The 19,952-nt window shown below is 41.5% G+C and overlaps 1 protein-coding gene across 2 annotated transcripts; it reads left to right on the plus strand.

Moving 5' to 3' along the window:
- The first annotated feature begins 861 nt into the window (after nucleotides 1–861).
- Nucleotides 862–15,761, plus strand: GJA3 (gap junction protein alpha 3). Of its 2 annotated transcripts, XM_075742225.1 has the most exons (3): nucleotides 888–1,077; nucleotides 2,917–3,007; nucleotides 8,641–15,761. In XM_075742225.1, exon 3 carries the CDS (start codon nucleotides 8,658–8,660, stop codon nucleotides 10,191–10,193), a length of 1,536 nt encoding a protein of 511 aa, XP_075598340.1. In that variant the 5' UTR covers nucleotides 888–1,077; nucleotides 2,917–3,007; nucleotides 8,641–8,657; the 3' UTR covers nucleotides 10,194–15,761. The 2 variants fall into 2 exon arrangements, with proteins under 2 accessions (XP_075598342.1, XP_075598340.1); XM_075742227.1 differs by lacking the exon at nucleotides 2,917–3,007 and having other exon boundaries at nucleotides 862–1,077; nucleotides 8,641–14,176.
- The last annotated feature ends 4,191 nt before the right edge of the window (nucleotides 15,762–19,952 follow it).

Consider the following 19,952-nt stretch of genomic DNA (forward strand, 5'->3'; position numbering starts at 1 on the left):
GTTTTTTTATTATTATTTTTGCGTAAAATATATCTAAGACCTCATGGATGACAGTAGGTTTCTCTCCTTTAAGATTTACGGACAGTGAGGGAAGCTCTCCGCTGAAGCCAACCGGCTCCGGCCAGCCGTTAGGAGCCCGCCAACGGCCGGGGCGCGAGAGGGGCGCGCGGCCGCCACTGGGCGGCGCTGCTCCGCCCAGCGAGAGAGCGGGAGTGTGTGTGAGAGACCCGGGGACCCTCTCTTGGACGCGCGTTTTCCTTCCTGCAGCCCCGCGCTGGGTGGGCGGGCACCTGGGCCGTGAGCTCTCTTCCTCGGCCCTCAAGGTGCGGCAGACAGTGCCGGCAGCCGTGCCCCGACTACCAAGCGCCCCCTCGGGCGGCCAGGACTGCCGTGTCTGAGGGGGAGCAGGAGGCGGGGGTGAAGGGGGGCGTGCAGGTGGCGGCTCCCTCCGCGTTGCCTTCGAGCGGAGCCCTGTGGGGCGAGTGAAACCCCCGCGGGGAGGGGTTTCTTACACTTTTATCCTCTCGGAGGAAGGAGCTGTTTATTTCTCAGGAAATCCCACTCTGGCCCGCGAAGGAGGATGGATTATCTGCACAGTGACAACGTTTTAAAAGCCAGGGAGAGAAGGGCAAATGTCCCGGTCGCTCCGCTCAGAGCTTCCCGGGTGAGGACGCAGGGCTACCGGCCCGGCCCGCAGCCCCTCCGAAGGGGCTGCCTGTGAAGCTGTCAGCTCTGCCCGCTGTGGGAGGCGGGCAAGGGGAGGAGAGAGAGGGAGGTACGGGTGCCCGGTGCCTGCAGGGGAGGCCGTCAGAGGTCCCCTGCTACAGGCGGGCTGTGGGCAGCCGGCCGCCCGAGGGGCGCGTTGCCAGCCGAGGCAGCAGATAGGGCGCTGGGCACCGGCCTCCCGGCGCGTCCCGCCCCGCCCCTGCACCCTTCTCCGCCGCTTTTTTCCATAGCCCGAGCAAAGTTTGGGGCCTTCTTTTCCCCCCAATTAAACGAGCTATGCGCCAACACTGTCTGGACTCTTCTGAACGAGTTAAGCTTTTGCTACTTAAAATAGCCTTGTTCCCGCAAAGCGTAAGTATAGCGACCCTGGGCTGTGCCGCTCGGCAGACAGCTTCAGGGCACGGGCCCGCAGCCCGGGGAGGGGGGCTCCGCCGGAGGGGACGTGGCCGCCGGCAGATTTGGAGCCTGCGCTGGGAGCGGGAGGCGGGGGCCTGCTGGGGCCTCTGCCCGTTTGCCGTGCCCCTCGGCTCTGGGCTGGGCGCCAGGGAAGGGCAGGACGAGGCCGAGTTCTGCGCATCGTGCTGAGGAGGAATAGTAGAAAGGGCCGCTACTGCTTTAAATACCTCTGTGAGGGACCCTGGTGTGAGCGTCCGGCTGCTCCTGCCCCGGGGAGGGAACCGTTTGCCGGCAGCGGTGCTCGCAGATGGGACTGATAACTGAGCCTGGTGTGGCAGGGACAAGTGTCCAAACCTCGCACAATACTTCAGAAAATTGCAGTGGAGGGGGAAACACCACGTATTGTTTGTGTCCAGCATTGTTGCAGCTGTTGCCCACCCAAGTGTGTATGGGTAGGGCCATGTAATTCCTTTAAGGGCTACCACTAACATTTGAACATTTATGTGCATTTCAAGCCAGTTTTATACTGGGAGTAAAGTTAAATACTAAATATGAAGCAGAGCTAGAACTGCTTTCACCCTTGTAAATGGTGCCATACAGAATTACAGAGTTCACGAGTGTAACCCAAGATGGTTCTGGTGTTTCTTGAGGTGAGCTCTGAGTTACCTGGCCCTTACAAATACTTTCTCCTGATAGTGGGGAAAACAGCTAAGTGGCCTCCCTGCATTGATCAGACTTTTACCTCATTCTGTTCTAAGAGTTAGCAAAACCGTGCCGGTTGCTCACTTGTTCACTTAGGACTCACAAGGGATGCAAAGTATTTGACATGAATAAATATTCTTTGGAAGATATTTATAGCTTGATTAGGCAAAAGTTTGCTGATGTTATAAGCAATAAAAGTTTGTGGGTTTTGTTTTGTTTTGTTTTTGTGGGTTTTTTTTCCCCTGTAGTCAAAAAGAGTATCAGAAAAGTATTTAGGTTCATCCCTGACTCACTGAAGATATCACATAAGCCTAGGATGTTATTAGGAATCCTGAGTGTGTGTTAGGTCTTTCAGACTTTGGCATTGATATGAGGAAGGAATTGAACTGAGTAGCCAGAACTACTAGAGTTCCCCTTTATGGGAAATTTAAAGGGAAAAGGGAAAATCCTACTGGAACATTTTAGAATTAAACTAGAAAAAGATTTAAATGGTTTCCATAAGACAAAAATGTAGGTTAAGACGTTTGAACAGGGTGTATAGCACTGTCTCCCTTGCAGTTATTGTAACTTGCCTGAAGTCCCCTCAGACTGATACCTGTCTGTTGGGGTAACTGCTTCTCTGTGGTGAAAGCAGGTCTTGAGTCTTTGAACACCAGAAAGGCTCATCTTTCCTTTGTATATCTGGGGTGGGGGGCGGGACACTCCTTACTGTGCAGTTTTTAGATCCATGTGGCTGATCATATGTGGGCACCTGACAAGTCTGTCTCATTCATGCTTCACTCACTCGGGATGTAGGGACTGTTGCCCTTGTGTTTGATGGCTATTCTGTAGTCCCCTGGTAGCTCCACGCCCTTCACACCTTTCAGAGTTTTATTGGTAAGTCACTGTCTTTTAGTTCCAATGTAGAGCTCTAAGATGGCATTTGAGTTTTGTGGGGGAGAAAAGGAGTTACTTTTTGTTCCTGTTTTTCTCCTGCAAGTAGCAAATCAGAGCAAAGGTTTGTTATGCCAGGGAAAAGAGGAGTTTAACAGGTGGGGTGTAGCTCTCCTCCTGGGCTCAGCCCTGCGCTCCTTGCGCTTTTGCTTTACTCAGGCCAAACTTTCATTCAGAAGTCAAGTGAAGTCAAGAAGAAGTCAAGCGAAGTTTTGCCTGGGATTTAAGGAAGAGGCTCCATAGCAGTAAAGTAAGTTTAAGAAAATAATAAGATCATCTAAGGGATTAATTTTTAACAAGTGTTTAAAATACAATGAAAATGATAATAGATGTGTCTGAAAGTATGACACTGTGAACAAGAAGAAAGGTATTTTTCAAGTCCTCATTTAAACAAGTTTATAAAGCAAATTATGAAACCTCAACCATTGTGTTTCATATTTATGTACATGAACAAATATCATTAGGTTTCATTGGAAATTATAGTAGCTCAGTCTGTCCCTTCACATCTGTCAGTCTGTGTGGAATGACACGGTCATGCTGCAGACTTTGTGCAGGGTGACTACTTTTATCAGATTTAAATTAGCAGAGTTAAAAACCTAGTAATAGTGGAGATTCCTGATTGTTTAGTGTAAAACCATAGGAAATATTGCAAGTTGTTTTCTCTTTTAACAGCATTTTTTTCTCATATTGGTTTGTAAAATCTAGATAGTTTTGAAGATAAAGACCTAAATCCCAAGATTTGAGACTGTCACAAGAAATGAAAGAAAATGTGGACTGAATTTAAGAAATTGTATTCAGACAAGGACATGTTAGGTTTAAAAATAATTGCTAAGGCACATTTTTAAGATATACCAGTATAATAAAACCATGAATATACCAGGTGTCATAATCGGATAATGTATGTAACATAGCTGTGTAGTTATTTATGTGTGTGTATGCATGTGTACATGTATATAAGTACATAAACATATGCATATATGAGTAAAATTATAAATAAAACTATTCTATGATTCTAAGAAAATTATAAATAATTAAAACATTGTATTTCACACACTTCATACATAGTGATGAACCTCTTTGGTGACATCATCAGAAATAGAAATAATAACTGGCAAGTTTATAGATGCCAGATAATAATTATTTCTTTCCTGTAGAGGGATATATATGTGTCCTGGTTTACATCACAGCTTTTAAAATTTATTCTCTCACTTGCTTGTTCTCTTTGTCACATACACACACACCCCCCATCCACAAAGTGTATTTGTGTGTTTAATCTTAGTAATTAATGGCACAACATTGATTCTTAAACAGAATGCCATGCCAGTTTTTATGAACTGCCCTTTTTTCGATATTTGTCTCAGAGGAATGATTTTCTAAGTGACACAAGCAATATACGATTCCTGGTTCTTATTAAATGATCCCAAGGTTCATGAAGCCCTTGCTTTTCATACCATTGCATTGGATTATTTTCTGAGACAGATTCTCGGTCATTCCCTAGCGGGTATTTCTGCATGAATGTCATGAAATACAGATAAAGATGTTTCATTTCTTAATCTACATTTTTTCCAAGCACAGAAAGAAAAAAATATCTTCTTTCACAATCCGTATGTAAGATTAGGGTTTAACAATTGCCTAGCTCTATTTCAGCAGCGCTGACAGTAGCACTGTACAGCTGAAGTTTATGTAATAGTACAAAAGCAAGCTTGGAATTGTTCTCAGCTAGAATACTGAGTTGTGGCTGTTCAAATTTAGATTTAGGTATGTTATTGTTGAACTTAATGGTGACAACTCAAATATTCTGTGAGCTCTGTGAGCCCTCTGGTTTTGTTTGATGTCATTTAGTCATTATTTGTATCAAGGCACCCCTTTAAAATTGTTGATGTGATTTTTGGCTGAGTTATGTTGGCTTTAAGAATGACTCACTGGAGTGACATTGAAAAAAGATACGAGACCTGGATTTCTGAGAACCCTCCAGCCAGTGGAGATATATATCTTTGCATTGCCCTTGGAAAATACGTCCTTCCCATATTTATGTATTATGTGTTATACGCATTTGTAGTGAAGGCAATGATTACTGCAGTTCATACTAAGATGAAAGCATGGAGGTTTTCACCTCTGTACAGTTAAGATGCTGTGAAGTATCTGCTCACTGCTTAAATGCTTTGTGCACAGGGTGAATTTTCAGGCTCTGACATACAGAAATAAATCTTTTAATACAGAAATAAAGCTTTTAATTAATGTAAGCATTAGAATAGCTTTTTAAAGTGTACCCTTTGAGAAATGCATCATGTCACATCTTTGGTGTCCTGAATGATCTCAGCCTGGGCATTGTTGGCCTGTAGTAAAAAGAAAAAAAAATCTTCAGTAGTATTAGTGAATGGGGAATGATTGAGAATAAATTAGATGGTATTATTTGTCATCTTTCCTTTACATTTTACAAATTTTTCTTCTTCCACTAATCACTAGATAATTCTTCAGAAAAGCACAAAAAATCCTACTTTTTTATTGTAGTCAGCATAGCCTATTGATCTCCGTAAGAGATATACTACAGTGTGCCTATAGGGGAAAAAAAAAGATTGCTACCTTTGTTCATCTTACATTGCAGGGGTTATAATTTTTTTGTGAGGGCAGATGAACTTCATTTTTTAAACAATAGAAGGTAATATCTGTCTTTATGAAGAACAGTGTGCAGCCTCTGTGCCATTGAGGCAAGGGTAACGGCAGCCATGCTGAAAATGGACCATAATTAATGAATTAAAGAAGATTTAATATGTGCTAAGTTTTGCTAATTAATATACTTTCTATTACAAATATTAGTAACAAAAGAACAAACCGTAACTTTGACTACTTATTATCTGAGCTGCCTATTTTGCTTGATCTGGATAGAAAAGAGCAAGGTACAGAGAACTGAACTGAGAGGCACAGAATAATGCAAAGTATAGAAGAGAAATGAAATACAGGATTTAGGATTAACTAAACTTCTTTAGTCCATCAAATATCACATTATTCATTTTGCTTTTCCTACATAACAGTCTTTACAGCTCAAAATGAGAACATTTCCAAACAACAATTTAGTTCTGTCCAAAGATGGAACTAAGCTGATTATATCTTCAAATGGTTTTGAGCAAAAAAGATACAAAATTTGTTCATTATTCCCTGAAAAATTAATACTTCTGAAGGTTAAAATTACTTCACCATCCAAAATATTGTAAACGTCCTAAAAATAAGACTGAGGATTAAATTTTAAAATCATATAAACATATTAAATTAGGATTATAAAAATAAAGTATTCTAACAACATTTATTCTGATTTACTCTGATCAGAGGGCTGGAGCACCTCTCCTATGAGGACAGGCTGAGAGAGTTGGGCTTGTTCAGCCTGGAGAAGAGAAGGCTCCGGGGAGATCTAATTGCAGCTTACCAGTACCTGAAGGGGCCTACGGGAAAGCTGGTGAGGGACTGTTTATGAGGGAGTGTAGTGACAGGACAAGGGGTAATGGGTTTAAGCTGAAGGAGGGTCGATTTAGATTAGATGTTAGAAAGAAATTCTTTACTGTGAGTGTGGTGAGGCACTGGAACAGGTTGCCCAGAGAGGTTGTGGATGCCCCATCCCTGGAAGTGTTCAAGGCCAGGTTGGATGGGGCTTTGGGCAACCTGGTCTAGTGGAGGGTGTCCCTGCCCCCAGCAGGGGGGTTGGAACTAGATGACCTTTAAGGTCCCTTCCAACCCAAACCATTCTATGATTCTATGATTCTATGATTCTCTTTGGGGTTACTGTTTCAAGAGGGAAAAAACTACATTCCTTAAAAAAATTAAATATATTTTTAAAAAATGATTAAAATTTATTTTAGGACCAGGGACATTACTACACAAAATTGGTATTTCATTGTTAATATCATCATTTGCAGTTTATCATGCTGTGCTGGAAAAATAATTCAATTGCATTAAAGAGAATGTCTTCTTGTAGAATACCAAAGATCTGAGGTTTTTAGGGGGAGTTTTTGTTGAATTAACTTTGTGGGGATAAAAAGTGAATTACTATTCCAGGATTTACAAAAATGCAGAATACTAAGGGGTGTGGTGTTGCTTTTTGAAAGTATACTATTCTGCAGTTCCAGGTATTTCACTGACTCATAGTAAAATCAACTTATTAAAAAAAGTAACTGAAATAACTTTAATTTCTTTAATTCTCTTAAATAAGACACTGAAAGAAGTTCAGTGCAGACTTTGGAAATGCTTCCTCTGGAAAAACAGTGACATCATTGTTGAAAATCACAGTAAATACAATACTGGAACAGTACATTTTCTCAATGGTAAATTCCTACCTGTAATGGTGAATGCTTTTTCTTCTTCGGAATTGTAAGATACATGGGTATTTGGACAGGAAGTATAAAAATAAAGAGAGTAAAGTGTAATTTACATTTGTAAAATATTCTGAGATTTTTAAGCAAGAGGATAATCAGTCTTTTCTAATAGTGTTTTTTTGCATGCAAATTGTTTTATCTGAATTAGAATTATGAGCAACCTGGTCTAGTGCAGAGTGTCCCTGCCCGTGGCAGGGGGGTTGGAACTAGAAGATCTTTAAGGTCCCTTCCAACCCAAACCACTCTGTGATTCTATGGTCTAAGTATTTTTGAAAATATTGAAGTTAGCTGAAAGTAAAGTTTTGTGTTTTGTTCGCAGTTGAAGGTTGACATATAAAATAGAGACCTGTGTTCATTATGAGAATGAAATGTACTTCTTACACATTTTCCAATATTCTTACACATATTCCAATTAGCAACAGGACAAGGATAACAGAAGTGATACGAGCAGGTAATAGCTTGTGTCTCAATTGAAGGCAGCTTGTGAGGAATCTGATCTTAAAAAAAATCTTATACTTTAAGCCTTTCCAAATCAGAAGTTGTATCACTGCCTAGAATTGAACATGGAAAGCCCATCATACATGAATTGGTGGAAACCATTGAGAATACATACCAGTTAATTATCATAGAAGTAAGGTCATAGGATATAATTTTATTTTTCCAAGAAAATCTCTGTGCACAGTTGCTGAAGTGCCCTTGAGTTGTTTCTTTGTTTGTTTGTTTAAATAATGTTGCAGTACATGTGGTTCAGTGACACCAACTGGCAGGACAGAAGGGGAAATGGCATAGAAAACTTTCCACCATTCCTCTCAGAATTTCTAATTCTTCCTGATATTTCAAGTTGTTCAAATAATTCTATCTTTTTAGAAATAAACAAACTTAAACAGGAGTAGGCTTTGAGAACGTGCTTGTTGGTGGTGTACATATTCCAAAATTAAACTGTAAATTCCATAAGTTTGGAGTCATTATTTTTCTGTGTTTATACAGTATGAAAATGGCAGAGACCTGGGACATTACTGACCTCCTAAATGCTGGAGTAAATAAGTCCTGATAACAATAAAATTATTAGAGTTTGGCAAACTTTGTATCACACTCTGATACAAGTGCAGTTACATTAATTGTAGGAATATTCTGTTTATTGAACTGACTTCCATCTGTTCTTTTCTAAAAAAAGGCAAGAACAGTTAGAGGTATCTCAGGTGGAGGAAACAGAGAAATCATGTTTTTTAAATCATGTAGAAATTCTGGTTACGAATCTTTCTTGCCTGTTATTGTGTATAGACACTTAAACCTGTATTGGCTAGGTGAAAGCACTGAACATCCCACTTCTATGCTCACTGAAACCTATGGCTGCATGGTCACAGGGTTATGTAGTTCTTAACACAGGTGTGCAATATTCTGCAAAACGATGTGCACTTCAGAAATGTCATTTGTTGAGCATCAGTCTGTTCCGCCCTGGCATTGTGTAATTACAAGATTTTTTAACATTGCTCTAATTGCTCTAATGTTCTTATTGTAGGTTAGAGATCTGAAACAATGGGTGACTGGAGCTTTCTGGGGAGACTCTTAGAGAATGCGCAGGAGCACTCCACAGTTATTGGCAAGGTTTGGCTGACGGTACTGTTTATCTTCAGGATACTGGTGCTGGGGGCTGCTGCTGAGGAGGTCTGGGGAGACGAGCAGTCAGACTTTACATGCAACACTCAGCAACCTGGTTGCGAAAATGTCTGCTATGACAAAGCCTTCCCCATTTCTCACATCCGCTTCTGGGTGCTGCAGATCATTTTTGTTTCCACTCCAACCCTCATCTACTTGGGCCATGTGCTGCACATTGTGCGCATGGAGGAGAAGAGGAAAGAGAAAGAAGAGCTGAAAAAGAAGGCAAGCATCAAAGACAGCAACTACCCAGGAGCAGCAGCATCTGGTGGTGGTGGTGAAGGAGGCAGCAATAACATCAAGGATCTTCTTGGCAAAAAGGGGAAGGAGAAGCTCCCGATTCGTGATGAACGTGGTAGAATCCGTATGGGGGGTGCCCTGCTCCGTACCTACGTCTTCAACATAATTTTCAAGACACTGTTTGAGGTGGGCTTCATTGTGGGCCAATACTTCCTATATGGCTTTGAGCTAAAGCCAGTCTACCAGTGCAGCCGCTCACCTTGCCCACATACTGTGGACTGCTTCATCTCAAGGCCCACTGAGAAGACCATCTTCATCATCTTCATGTTGGTCGTGGCCTCTGTTTCCCTGCTGCTCAACATGCTTGAAATATATCACTTGGGGTGGAAGAAGCTTAAGCAGGGCATGACAAGCCGGTACAGCCTTGAGATGCCTGTCGCAACAATGACACCAGTCATGGTAACAGGGGAGTCCAAACCTGTTGCCCTTCCACCACCAGCACCACCCGTGGTGGTAACGACTGCTGTGCCCCCCCCTGTTCTGCCTGACACCCGTGCTGTCACACCGCTGCTGGCTCCGGTGACCATGACACCGTATTATGCTACGGCTGCTCCAAGACCACGGCCCCCCTCCAACATGGCCTCCATGGCCAGCTACCCTGTTGCTCCATCAGCTACTGAGGAGAGGCGCCGTGCTGTGACTCCCACGCCTATCTCCACTCCTGTCACCATCCCGACCCCCATCCCCACGCCCACGCCAGCCGTCATCAACTACTTCAACAGCAACAGCCATGTCCTAGCAGCTGGGCAGAACTGGGTCAACATGGCAGCTGAGCAGCAGGGGAAGGTGCCCTCCAGCTCAGCAGGCTCCACTACTCCCAGCAGTGTCCGGCATCCCCTTCCCGAGCAGGAATTGCCGCTGGAGCAGCTATTCCCACCCCCAGCTGGGCCTCCTGTTGCTGCAGCCAACAGTGGCAGCAGCACCAGCCTGAGCGGGGCAAGTGGCAGCAAGTGGGATGTGGAGGGTGAGGAGGAGCTGTCAGAGGAACGGCCCATCTCAGCTGCCTGCACCACCGTGGAGATGCATGAGCCACCGCTGCTTGTAGACACACGGCGCTTGAGCAGGGCCAGTAAGTCGAGCAGCTGCAGAGCCAGGTCAGATGACCTGGCCGTGTAGTGCGGTCACTCCTGCTCAGAGGAGCAGGTGATGGAAGGCAGAGTGGGCAGGGGAGCTGCCTGGGGAGGCCAGGCCTGGCGTGGGTGGGAAGGCCTGGATTTCAAACTTTGACGCTTGCTGTTTTTGCACTCTGTGAGTTGTAGTGGGGAAAAATATCAACATTTTCTAATAGGTCAGGGGTAGCCGAAGCGCAGCCCATGGGCCAGGGGCCAACCCCACTTTCCTTCATGTTCATGGTAAATCTCCCAAGGGCAGCAATAGGGGAGGCCTGCACAGGTAACAGGTAGTAATGGTATCTGGTCATGTGCCCTGAGGCTGACTTTCATCTGAGAACAATATCCCTAGTGCCCATCATCTCCCTCTCGCCCTTGCCTTCAGTTCCACCCTTTTTCACATAAACTCTACATGAGTAGATGTGATGTTTTCTTCCTCTTAAATCTTATGTAGCCCTATGGCAAACATCAGGGTGGCATACTGCCTACTGGCACTTGTCTCTATGGACCAACTTGCCATATTAAAGGTGACTCATTCTTTTCCATATAACATGAATTAATGAAGCCTTTGTGCTCATGGCAAATCACCAATGTGGTCCTCGGCCGGGCAAAGTTTAGGTAACCCCTGTAATAGATTTTTGAGGTTCATCTTTCTATAATTTGTTTTTACTCTTGACCTGTTAGGAAGTGTTCGGTTTGACCTTCTATCCAGTGTTTGCCGACCATGATCACACCATGTTTTTAAGCCCACAAATATGTTTGAGCATGTTTGATTATAATTTTAGATGATGTCTGAAATTGCTTAGAGGAGGACAGGAATTTAAACCACACCTCAGAAATTATTACACAGAACAATTTCTCTTCAGAAAGCAAGGATTATTATTTCAATACATTGTGGCCCCATACGTTCCCCGTGGACAAACAATAGGATAAAGTACAGCTCTGCATTTTAGACTATTAAGTATCAGCTTAAGTTTGTTGGAAAAATGCTTTTTAGAAGTAAACTTGAGTGCATATTTTTAAGTATTTGAACATTTTGAGAATAATTTTGATCTGTAGGTTTAAAGTTACTTGACTGTGTACTTAATAATTTTAGTTTGATCTTTGATCTTACAAGAAAATGTAAGGGGAAGGAAACTTACTAATGGTAAAATTCCCAAAGCAACATTATTTCCTGTTGTGTTCTACCTTTTCCTTTAACAACAATCTGTAGTGTCTTGCAGGTCAGTGAAAACAGATTTAGACAATATTGTATTGGAGAAAAGGTGGGTAAAATATCTGGGCAACATGTGGTGGCTGAAGGGTCTGTTCTGATCCCACTGAAGTCACTTGCAGAATTTCCATTCAATTTAACAAGGAGCAAGATTTGGGGATGGATCTTGCAGGCCTTATTCAAGCAAAACTTAATATTTGCATGGAATTTTGGGAGCCAGAAGGAATGTAGATTTGGGGCCTTAGATAAAGACATTAAAATCCTGCTTTTGAAAATTGTGTGTTTCCCTTGAAAATGGTTGAGGAAAGTACTGGGTATTTTTTTCTAAGGTGCAGCTTTCCCTCCAGCTGGCTCTGTCCTTCATTCTTTGTAACAAGTACTCTCACAGACATTAGTCAGAATTTTGAATGCCTGATAAGGCTTGGGAGAGTTTGGGTACAAAAGGAATGCAGGATTAGGCCCAACCTCTCCTCTAAGCAAAAGCCAAAAGAACTGAAGCTCAGAGTCGGTCCTATTGCTGCTATAAATCAAAAGTACTGCAATTGGAGAAGAGCAGTCAAACATACTGGGATAGCCCTTGGCATCTTCAAAGTATTTGGCCTGGCAGTGCAGTCCTTACTCAGGCAAAGCAGGGTCACCCTCTAGCAAATAGTTACAATTGCCAGTTATCTCTGCTGTTAAATGTTTTCCTGAATGTGTTTATTTTATGCAACAGTTAAAATATATTCCCACTGCTCAAGATCAAACATTTATTTTTACTGCTTTCTGACTAGATACAAAGAGTTTCTCATGATCAGAGGCACTGTTGTGCAACCCTTGGGCATGTTGTCTCATGACTTCCTTGACCTGCTTGTGGTGAACCAGGTGAGGAAAGGTCTTTCTGCTGCCACTGATCTTGGAGGCAGACACTGCATTAAAAGTCAATGTACAGTAGTACAATAAAGATATTTACTATTAGATGTTCAGCTTCAGGCATGCTGTCATGAATTTTCTGTGTTATAAGCCATAAAAACACTTTCTGCAAGAAAGCTAAAAGCTAAATTCTACTTTCTCTTGTATCCATGTAACCATACTTAACTAAATTTGATAAAGTTGCCTAGATGTAAACAAAGGCAGAGTTTAACACTCCAAATTTTTAGATTTACTAGCATCGATAGTAGCAGTTTTATAAGTTTTGCTAAATGCCAAGTAATTATATTGCTGAAATAATGCAATATGCATCTCTGTATTTTAGTACATCAAAATTCATGGGCTATATTTTCTTTTCTTTTACGCTTCTGAAGAATGAAGTCAAAGTCTCTCTGGAGTCTATTTATATAAACCACCTGGAAGATGTGCTTTTTTATATCAATGCCTGAGAGCAAAACTGACTTCTTGTTTTATGGAGCTCTGAATCTTGCAGTCCTTACTTTAGTACACCCCTCACAGAGTGTGTCCTGCAGGATTGCATTCATATTGTATATAAAAAATAATAACAGAGATAGGTTTAATTTAGGATCAGCTGATACCTAGTCTGCCCTTTTCAAGTTAATGTGTGTGGTTAGACCTGCAGAGAGTTCAAGTGCTTTTGAGGAATATATGGTATTTTCAGGCAGAGTAACTACTGGAAAGCTGTAAAAGGTCATTTTTCCTGTTAGGTGAAGCTCGGGGGGAGAAATGTAACTATTGCAACCTCCAAGAGAAATCTGACAGAGCATCCAAGCAGTGCTGGTCTGAGAAAGCAAAGCTACAACTCACAGGTTACATTTTTAAGATCAGCTTAAGTTTCATCACATAACTATACAGTGTCAGGCTTCTTGGTTACCTACAATTTCATTTGGAGTTCAGTAATTGTTTCTTCATTTAAGCTCAGGTAACTGTTTTGGCAGAACTCTTCCTTAATGCTTACAACTGCTTTTAGTTGCCACATTGCATCTGGGATTGGATTTGTTGAAAAAAATCCTTACTGGTAGAGCCAATTTTGAGTACTTTAAGTAATCTTTGCTCATGAATGATCACTGAATTCAACATGCTATGACTAAGGCATAACTATGCAGACTTCCATAGCTCTAGATAATATGTGCAAACACCAACTAACTTGAAGAACAGAGTCTGTTGGCAAAAATAATCTGCTAATTTCCAAGTCGTTTACTCTTCCGCAACAATTAATTCCAAAGAGGGAGCTGGTAGCAAACGATACTGGTCATATGGCTGTTCGAGCCACAACCGTGAAAGATCTTATACACACACCTAACATGAAACCAGCAGGTAAGTTATTGCAAAAACATATCAGAACAGGATCATGCCTGATATTAAGCAAACTGAAAAAAACCCCACTCATTTTTGCTCTTTGAGAAGAATGATTGTGGGAAAATTATTCTCTCTCTTACTTGAAGGTAAAAAAAAAAAAAAAAAAGCAAGCTAAGGTAAGCTGTGGGAAAGAAAAGGAGAAAACTGGAAAAAAAAAACAACCTCCTTGAACAAGGTACCAGGTGTATGATGTGCTACTCTTTTTGCAATAAGTCAACTCACTGGTACTAGTTGACCCTGCTTGGAGCATAGGGGGTTGGGCTAGATGACTTCCAGAGGTCCCTTCCAACTGCAATGATTATATGAAACATATTTTCCAAATCACTGATTTCATTAGTACATTTTTCATAATAGTTTCAGAGAGATATAATAAAAATATATCTGCATTGCATATAAGTGCATAGCTTCTTGGCCATGGGCACAGTTGATCTGCCTTCTATCACTGAGCTTTTTTAATTAGTGTAGATGTCAGTTAATAAAAAAAAAAAGTATAGACAATTTAAAAGCCCACATTTCTTCCCTTTGTATTTTGATTAAGGCAGCCTGCTAGAACCTTCCCTTTAATAAAGTGGAATATTTTATCTATGAAAATCAATCTCTTGTTTTTTCATAGATAAAAAAGTGCTCCTTGAATTTGTTGGTCTCTGCTGGCATTGAAAAATCATAGCTTCTTGAAAATAGGTAGCATGCACTGAAAAAGCAGATGAATTATGTTCTTTTCCGGTGTCATTTGGAAGCCAGTTGTGTACAAAGTGGTACCAGGGATTGATTTGGCTTAGTATCTTTGTCGTTCATAATGCACATAGAGCTAATTAAATGTCTGACATTTCACAGCTCTTGAGATGATTTTCTGTATGAATACGTAAGTGTAGGATCAGTAAAATAATTAAAACAAGCTTGAAAAATCAGATCAGTACTTGGGTCCTTTTTCAGTTAGTCATGGGACCACCTCCTCAGCTGATACAAACTGTTGTATTCCACTGAGTTCATGTGGGTGACAACAGTCTGCAGAAGCAGAGCGTTGAGCCCCCAGGTCTTTTTGTTTAATTCAGACACTAACACTGTGGATTTGAACAGGCTGGGTTGTTTGTTTGTTTGTTTTTTAATTCCAAATGTTTTTGTTTCATTTACTTTGATTTTTCTTGTGAAAAGTGTGCTCTTGTAATTTTGATTTTCTGAAGTTTACATTCAGGTTTTGATTTCAGATTGCACATTTGGATGAAATAATAAACTCTTTTCTAAGTTTACATTTGTATAAGAAATAAAAGAATGACTCTGCCAATATGTTAAACCTAAGAGAGAAATGTCTTACTACAACACAGGAACTCTTCAGACATAAGGCAGTACCATTAAAGACAATTTAACCTGATCACTGATCTATAGTATCAGTTTTCTCTGTATATTTATAATATGAGAGCTGGCTGTAGAGGGAGCACACGATGGAAAAAGATACTTTTCATCATAAACTCAATTATTACCAAATAAATTAAGGCTCATTATTATTGATATGCCTTCTTGTGTGTTTAGAAGTTCAATGACAAAAACTAGCTGTGACATATGTCCTTTAAGAGCTAAATTTACAGCCTGGTTTAAAATTCCAAACAAAATACTTGTGGAGAAACACTGCACTGTTACACTGTAGAAGATTTTACAAAAGATAAATGTTTTGCTTTCTAGCTAAAAATAGGGCTCTGAGCCTGCAAATAGAATTTGATGCAAGTTATTTTTACTCTTGCAAATAAGGCCATTAAAGGTAATGGGACTATTTGCATAAGCAAAAAAACACTGATGTGAAAACGAAATTGTAGATTTGCATTTTAAGTTTGTTGTAAGATGCCAATCAAATTCCAGAAGTTTCAGTCCTTGAAGAGTTACGCAAGATATGTGAACATATTTTAAAGTGGAGAATATATTCCTATTCCCATTGATGCTGTTTCTCACAGTTGAAGGGTTGTGAAGCGTAAGAAAGCTTATTCTGAGCTTTCTTGTTGCTTACCGAATGTTTGTCTTTTACATGACAGAATCTGACAACCAATGCAATGAGTTTTCTGGGCCATCAGGAACTTGTAATAACAATGAAACCAGCTAAAAAACAGTTAAAAGTGCTGTCTTCAAAGAAGTGCCTCGTGTATTAAATTCTGTAAGAAACAAGTTGATGTAAACGTTAATTTACCTCATATGTTTACAAAATCGTGACTAAATAAACTTTTTGTACCACAGCATTGTCTCTTTTAGATTAAATTTTCGTGGTTGTGTAGATGGTCTTTTAAAATACTAATGTGACGGAAGAGTTGACCAAAGTCAGTTAGCTCTCTCCCTTTACTCACTTACGCTGCTGCTTCCCTTCATATGAAGCGCTCACTCGGTTGCATCTGTTGGAAAACTGGCTGTTGAAACCCATCTCCATGCAGAACTCCCAGTTCACAATCCAGAAGACACGTGTGATCAAGACCCACTCTAGCAGGTGCAAGGGGTGAAATGCCGACCCCCATGAAATCAGGGGGAGGTCTACCTCTGCCTTCCGCCGAGTGCGGGTTTCACCCTTGGCTCTTACTCTGCCACGCGAGTCACTGTTCATCTCATACCGTGTCGTGTGGTGGTAATGGTGACTCCATCTTTTCCCCCTGCACTGACTCACCGTCTTTGATTTATCCATCTATCCGTGTGTCTCATGAGACTGTTACCTGCACATGCACAAAGGATTTTTTGGGCAGGAAAGACGTGTCCTTCCTGGGGATAATGTGGAGTGCCCACTGCATTTGAAATTTGCTGATTTGCCCTGATAGGCAAAGTTCACAGTTTAGCACATGGAAATGTAACCCAATTTTGTACTGAAAATGTACAATGTACTCATGGCAAATTATGTATTGTATAGTCCCGTGAAGAGGTCAGGTCCAGGTTTCCAAGAAGCTGTGAAAAGCAGCAACTGGGCAAGACTGAGGGACTTTTGCAGAAGTCTTAAAATAAGTATGAATGTTTTGTAAACCTTTATTCCATATGCAGCACTTCTATGGACCTGGCAGGGCAGGATAGTTTCCATCCTGTAGTACCAAGTGTTTGTCTGTCTTGTGTTAGTACAGTCGAGTGTATTTTTTTGGTGCCTCCTGTGCTCAGGCAGTGCTGTTTCTGCTTTACAGGATGTGTCCGTATGGTAAACCAGATTATTCACTGTCTTGGAAGACTGGGCAGGGGTAGAGCAAGCTGACAGGAGGATAATATGGATAGTACTAAGATGATGAAGAAGTAATAAGCTAAGGAAGAAAGTGAATAGAGTGATATGGTAATACCAGCCGTATTGCTGAAGATAACTCACTTGCCTCTGACCAAGAGCACTTTTTACTATAAATATATGTGGCCAGAATATGTTGCATACTTTCTATTGAGATACACGTTTCATCACAAAGTTGCACAATTTTGTCACTTGAAGAACGGGCAGGCAGAGTACTCCCCAGAGAGCCGAGAGCACCAGCTGGTGAGATGCAACTGGGCCCTGGGCTCTCCCTCCCCTGGGACATGGCCACACTGCCGTCACCTTGCGTCCACTGTCTCCTAAAGAATTTCTGACTGGAGTATGAAATATGAATGTTGCTACTCTTGATCTCTGAAGGCCTGTGTGATGGAGTGGGTACCTTTTGCTGCCACATCGAGCAAGACAGCTTGATATGAGCATGTGGAAGAAAGGTGAAAGGTGTGCCTGGCTCATTCACAGCTGCACAGTGAAGATCCTGGTGGTAATGGGAAGAGGTGTACTGGGGGCAAGCCCTCACCTCCTCCAGTAAAGCTCCTCTGTACAGTCGTGCTGAAAACCAAATGAGGAGCATCCCACACACTCCTGTACTGCTGCTGTTATCCCCAGGGAATTGGCACAGGAACCGTCAGCTGGGCTTTAGAAAGCATTGTCACTGTGACTGCCCAAAGAATGGCCGTAACTAACCTCATCAGTGCTTTCCCACTCTGTAGCAGGAACAGAACTGGAGGCAACGCACATTGCCTCCCAAGGAAACAGATGTCAGATAGTCAGGCCTTAGTGGGGCTGACATTTTGGTCATTTTTGGCAACTAGATGTGCATCAGGTCTAACCATCTTTGTGTCTATTTTTAGCTGACCATAGAATAAGCAGATGCTTATCCAAAATCCCAAAACTGTAGAGAGAGCCTTCTCATAAAGATGGCCAGGAGGAATCTGTTATTCTTGGAGTGTCGTAGTCCAGGAAAACAGGGTGTTTAGGGAAATATACATTTTAGCACTTACAGATATGTGAAAGAATTTATTATGCCAGAATTACAGGTAACTTTACTGCTACTGCATTAGTAGAATAGTTGGATTGCACCAGCTGCACTTAATTGTGTAATTTTTTCTCATTTTTAGAAAGAAATAGCAACAAAACATTGTCCTTCCTGCGTAGTTACCTCCTTTTCTTTTTCTTATGGTAGGTGCTCTGTGTATCTTTGTGTCACTAGCAGCAGTACAGGGTCTATCAGAACTATTTAAGTATCTTGAGGAAGATCTTCAATGCGTGGACTTTCACCATACCTTGTTTTTAAGGGTGACTCTCAGCACCTATGAAAGTGGCTACAGATGTGGTTAAGGTGCCTGATGCTGCAGAGAGCGGGGATGGGTAGGCTAATACCAAGGGCACAAAGAGCTGCCCGGGCTCACTGTGTTTGACTGCATCACTAACATAGCCAGCTCTAACCTATGTGTGGTGGGTGCCTTTTGCATTTTAGAGGTTGTCTCCTGAGGAAAAAACCAACCAAATTAATATCTGCAATTTTTCATCCTCATTATTTATTTGTCCCATGAAAGCATGATAAAAAAATTAAAATGTCTGTACCTTTGCATTTCTAAGTAGTGTGAGACATGGCTTTTTAAAGAGTTCCTGTGCTATCTAGAGAATATTTTTGAAAATACAAAGGGCTTAGCAACTTCAAACTCTCAAAAAGACAATACATTTTCCTGTGGGATATATTTTTCCTCTGTTTGCACAAGATCCACCAAAGTCAGTGAACAGATGGAGTAATGTGAAATAAAACTTTACTTTCCACGTGAAAATATGGGTTTTATTTCTATACACTTCAATTACATGAAAAATAAAAAGGAGGAGCAAACAGTTATCGGCTATCGTATGTCTCACTTCCCATTTTGAGAAGATTAAACTTTCTAAAGATTTTGGCTTTAAGGAATGTTGTGGTCTTCTGAGCAGAGACTAAGGGATAATTATGGTTGAACTATCCAGCCCCACAGAGGAACCTACTGTTTGCTTTGCATGGCTTATGTGGTGGGGTTTGCTATGTAAATTCTGCACAAAATGCAGAAGTAAGCAGCTGAGGGTAGTTTGCCTGAGCAAACTCATTCATGTTTGGATTATGGATGCTCTGCAGGGAAAGTACCTTTTCCATTATGAGCAGTGGAAGACGAGGAAAAGCAGAGTGAGTTAAATGTAGTTACATTTCTTTCCAGCTCTCTGTTGAGGTGTTTAATGCTGAATTATACCAGGTCTCTAAACCAGAGGTAGCTTTCAAACCCCCATGCACCATTCCTCCTTTCTGTCTCTGCTCTGTAAGAGGCATTTAATTTTTTCTTTAAGTCATAAAGTTGCTTCTGTCTTTCAGACTGCCAGTACATCCTTTAGGGCCTGGTACGTGTCTCCAAATAGTCCTGTGACTGAAATTTGTATACAGTAAACCCAACAAAATCAGACAACAGAATGAGCAGTCAGGACTGACAGCATGAGTTAAACTTTCTTATATTAACCACATGTAAGTGTGGCTGAAGCTTTGTCATGAATAGCTGTTGCAATGCTGAATGTGATTTGTCCTAATTTATTTATGACTGTGAAGCTCTACTCATCACTGTCACATGTAACAGAAGTGCTCACATATGTTTTGCTCAAACAAAATAGTGATTTTTTTTTTTTGTAAACCACACCAACTAGTTTCTTGAGAAGACAGTCACCGTTGCCATGGTCTGGACAGAACTGAGAAAAACCTGCAGCAAAGCCAGCCTGGCTGGGATACCAGAAACACACCTGACTGACTCTCTGGCTTTTCAGCATCCCAGAGTCTTTTAAACTGTTTACTTAATTAAAGTAGTAAAGCCCAATGCTTTGAGAGTGAAATTCTTGGCCAAGAGTCTACAAAATAATGCCTGCATTTACATTTGCCTGTGAATGCGGCGGTACTAGTTTGGGATTTTGGAGCACAGAGAAGGATGCAGTCTGCACCAGCCTCTTGCTGTGGCCTGCATGAGAATTACGAGTCTAAC

Source organism: Balearica regulorum, chromosome 1, assembly GCF_011004875.1.
Source record: "Balearica regulorum gibbericeps isolate bBalReg1 chromosome 1, bBalReg1.pri, whole genome shotgun sequence".
Lineage (NCBI taxonomy): Eukaryota > Metazoa > Chordata > Aves > Gruiformes > Gruidae > Balearica > Balearica regulorum.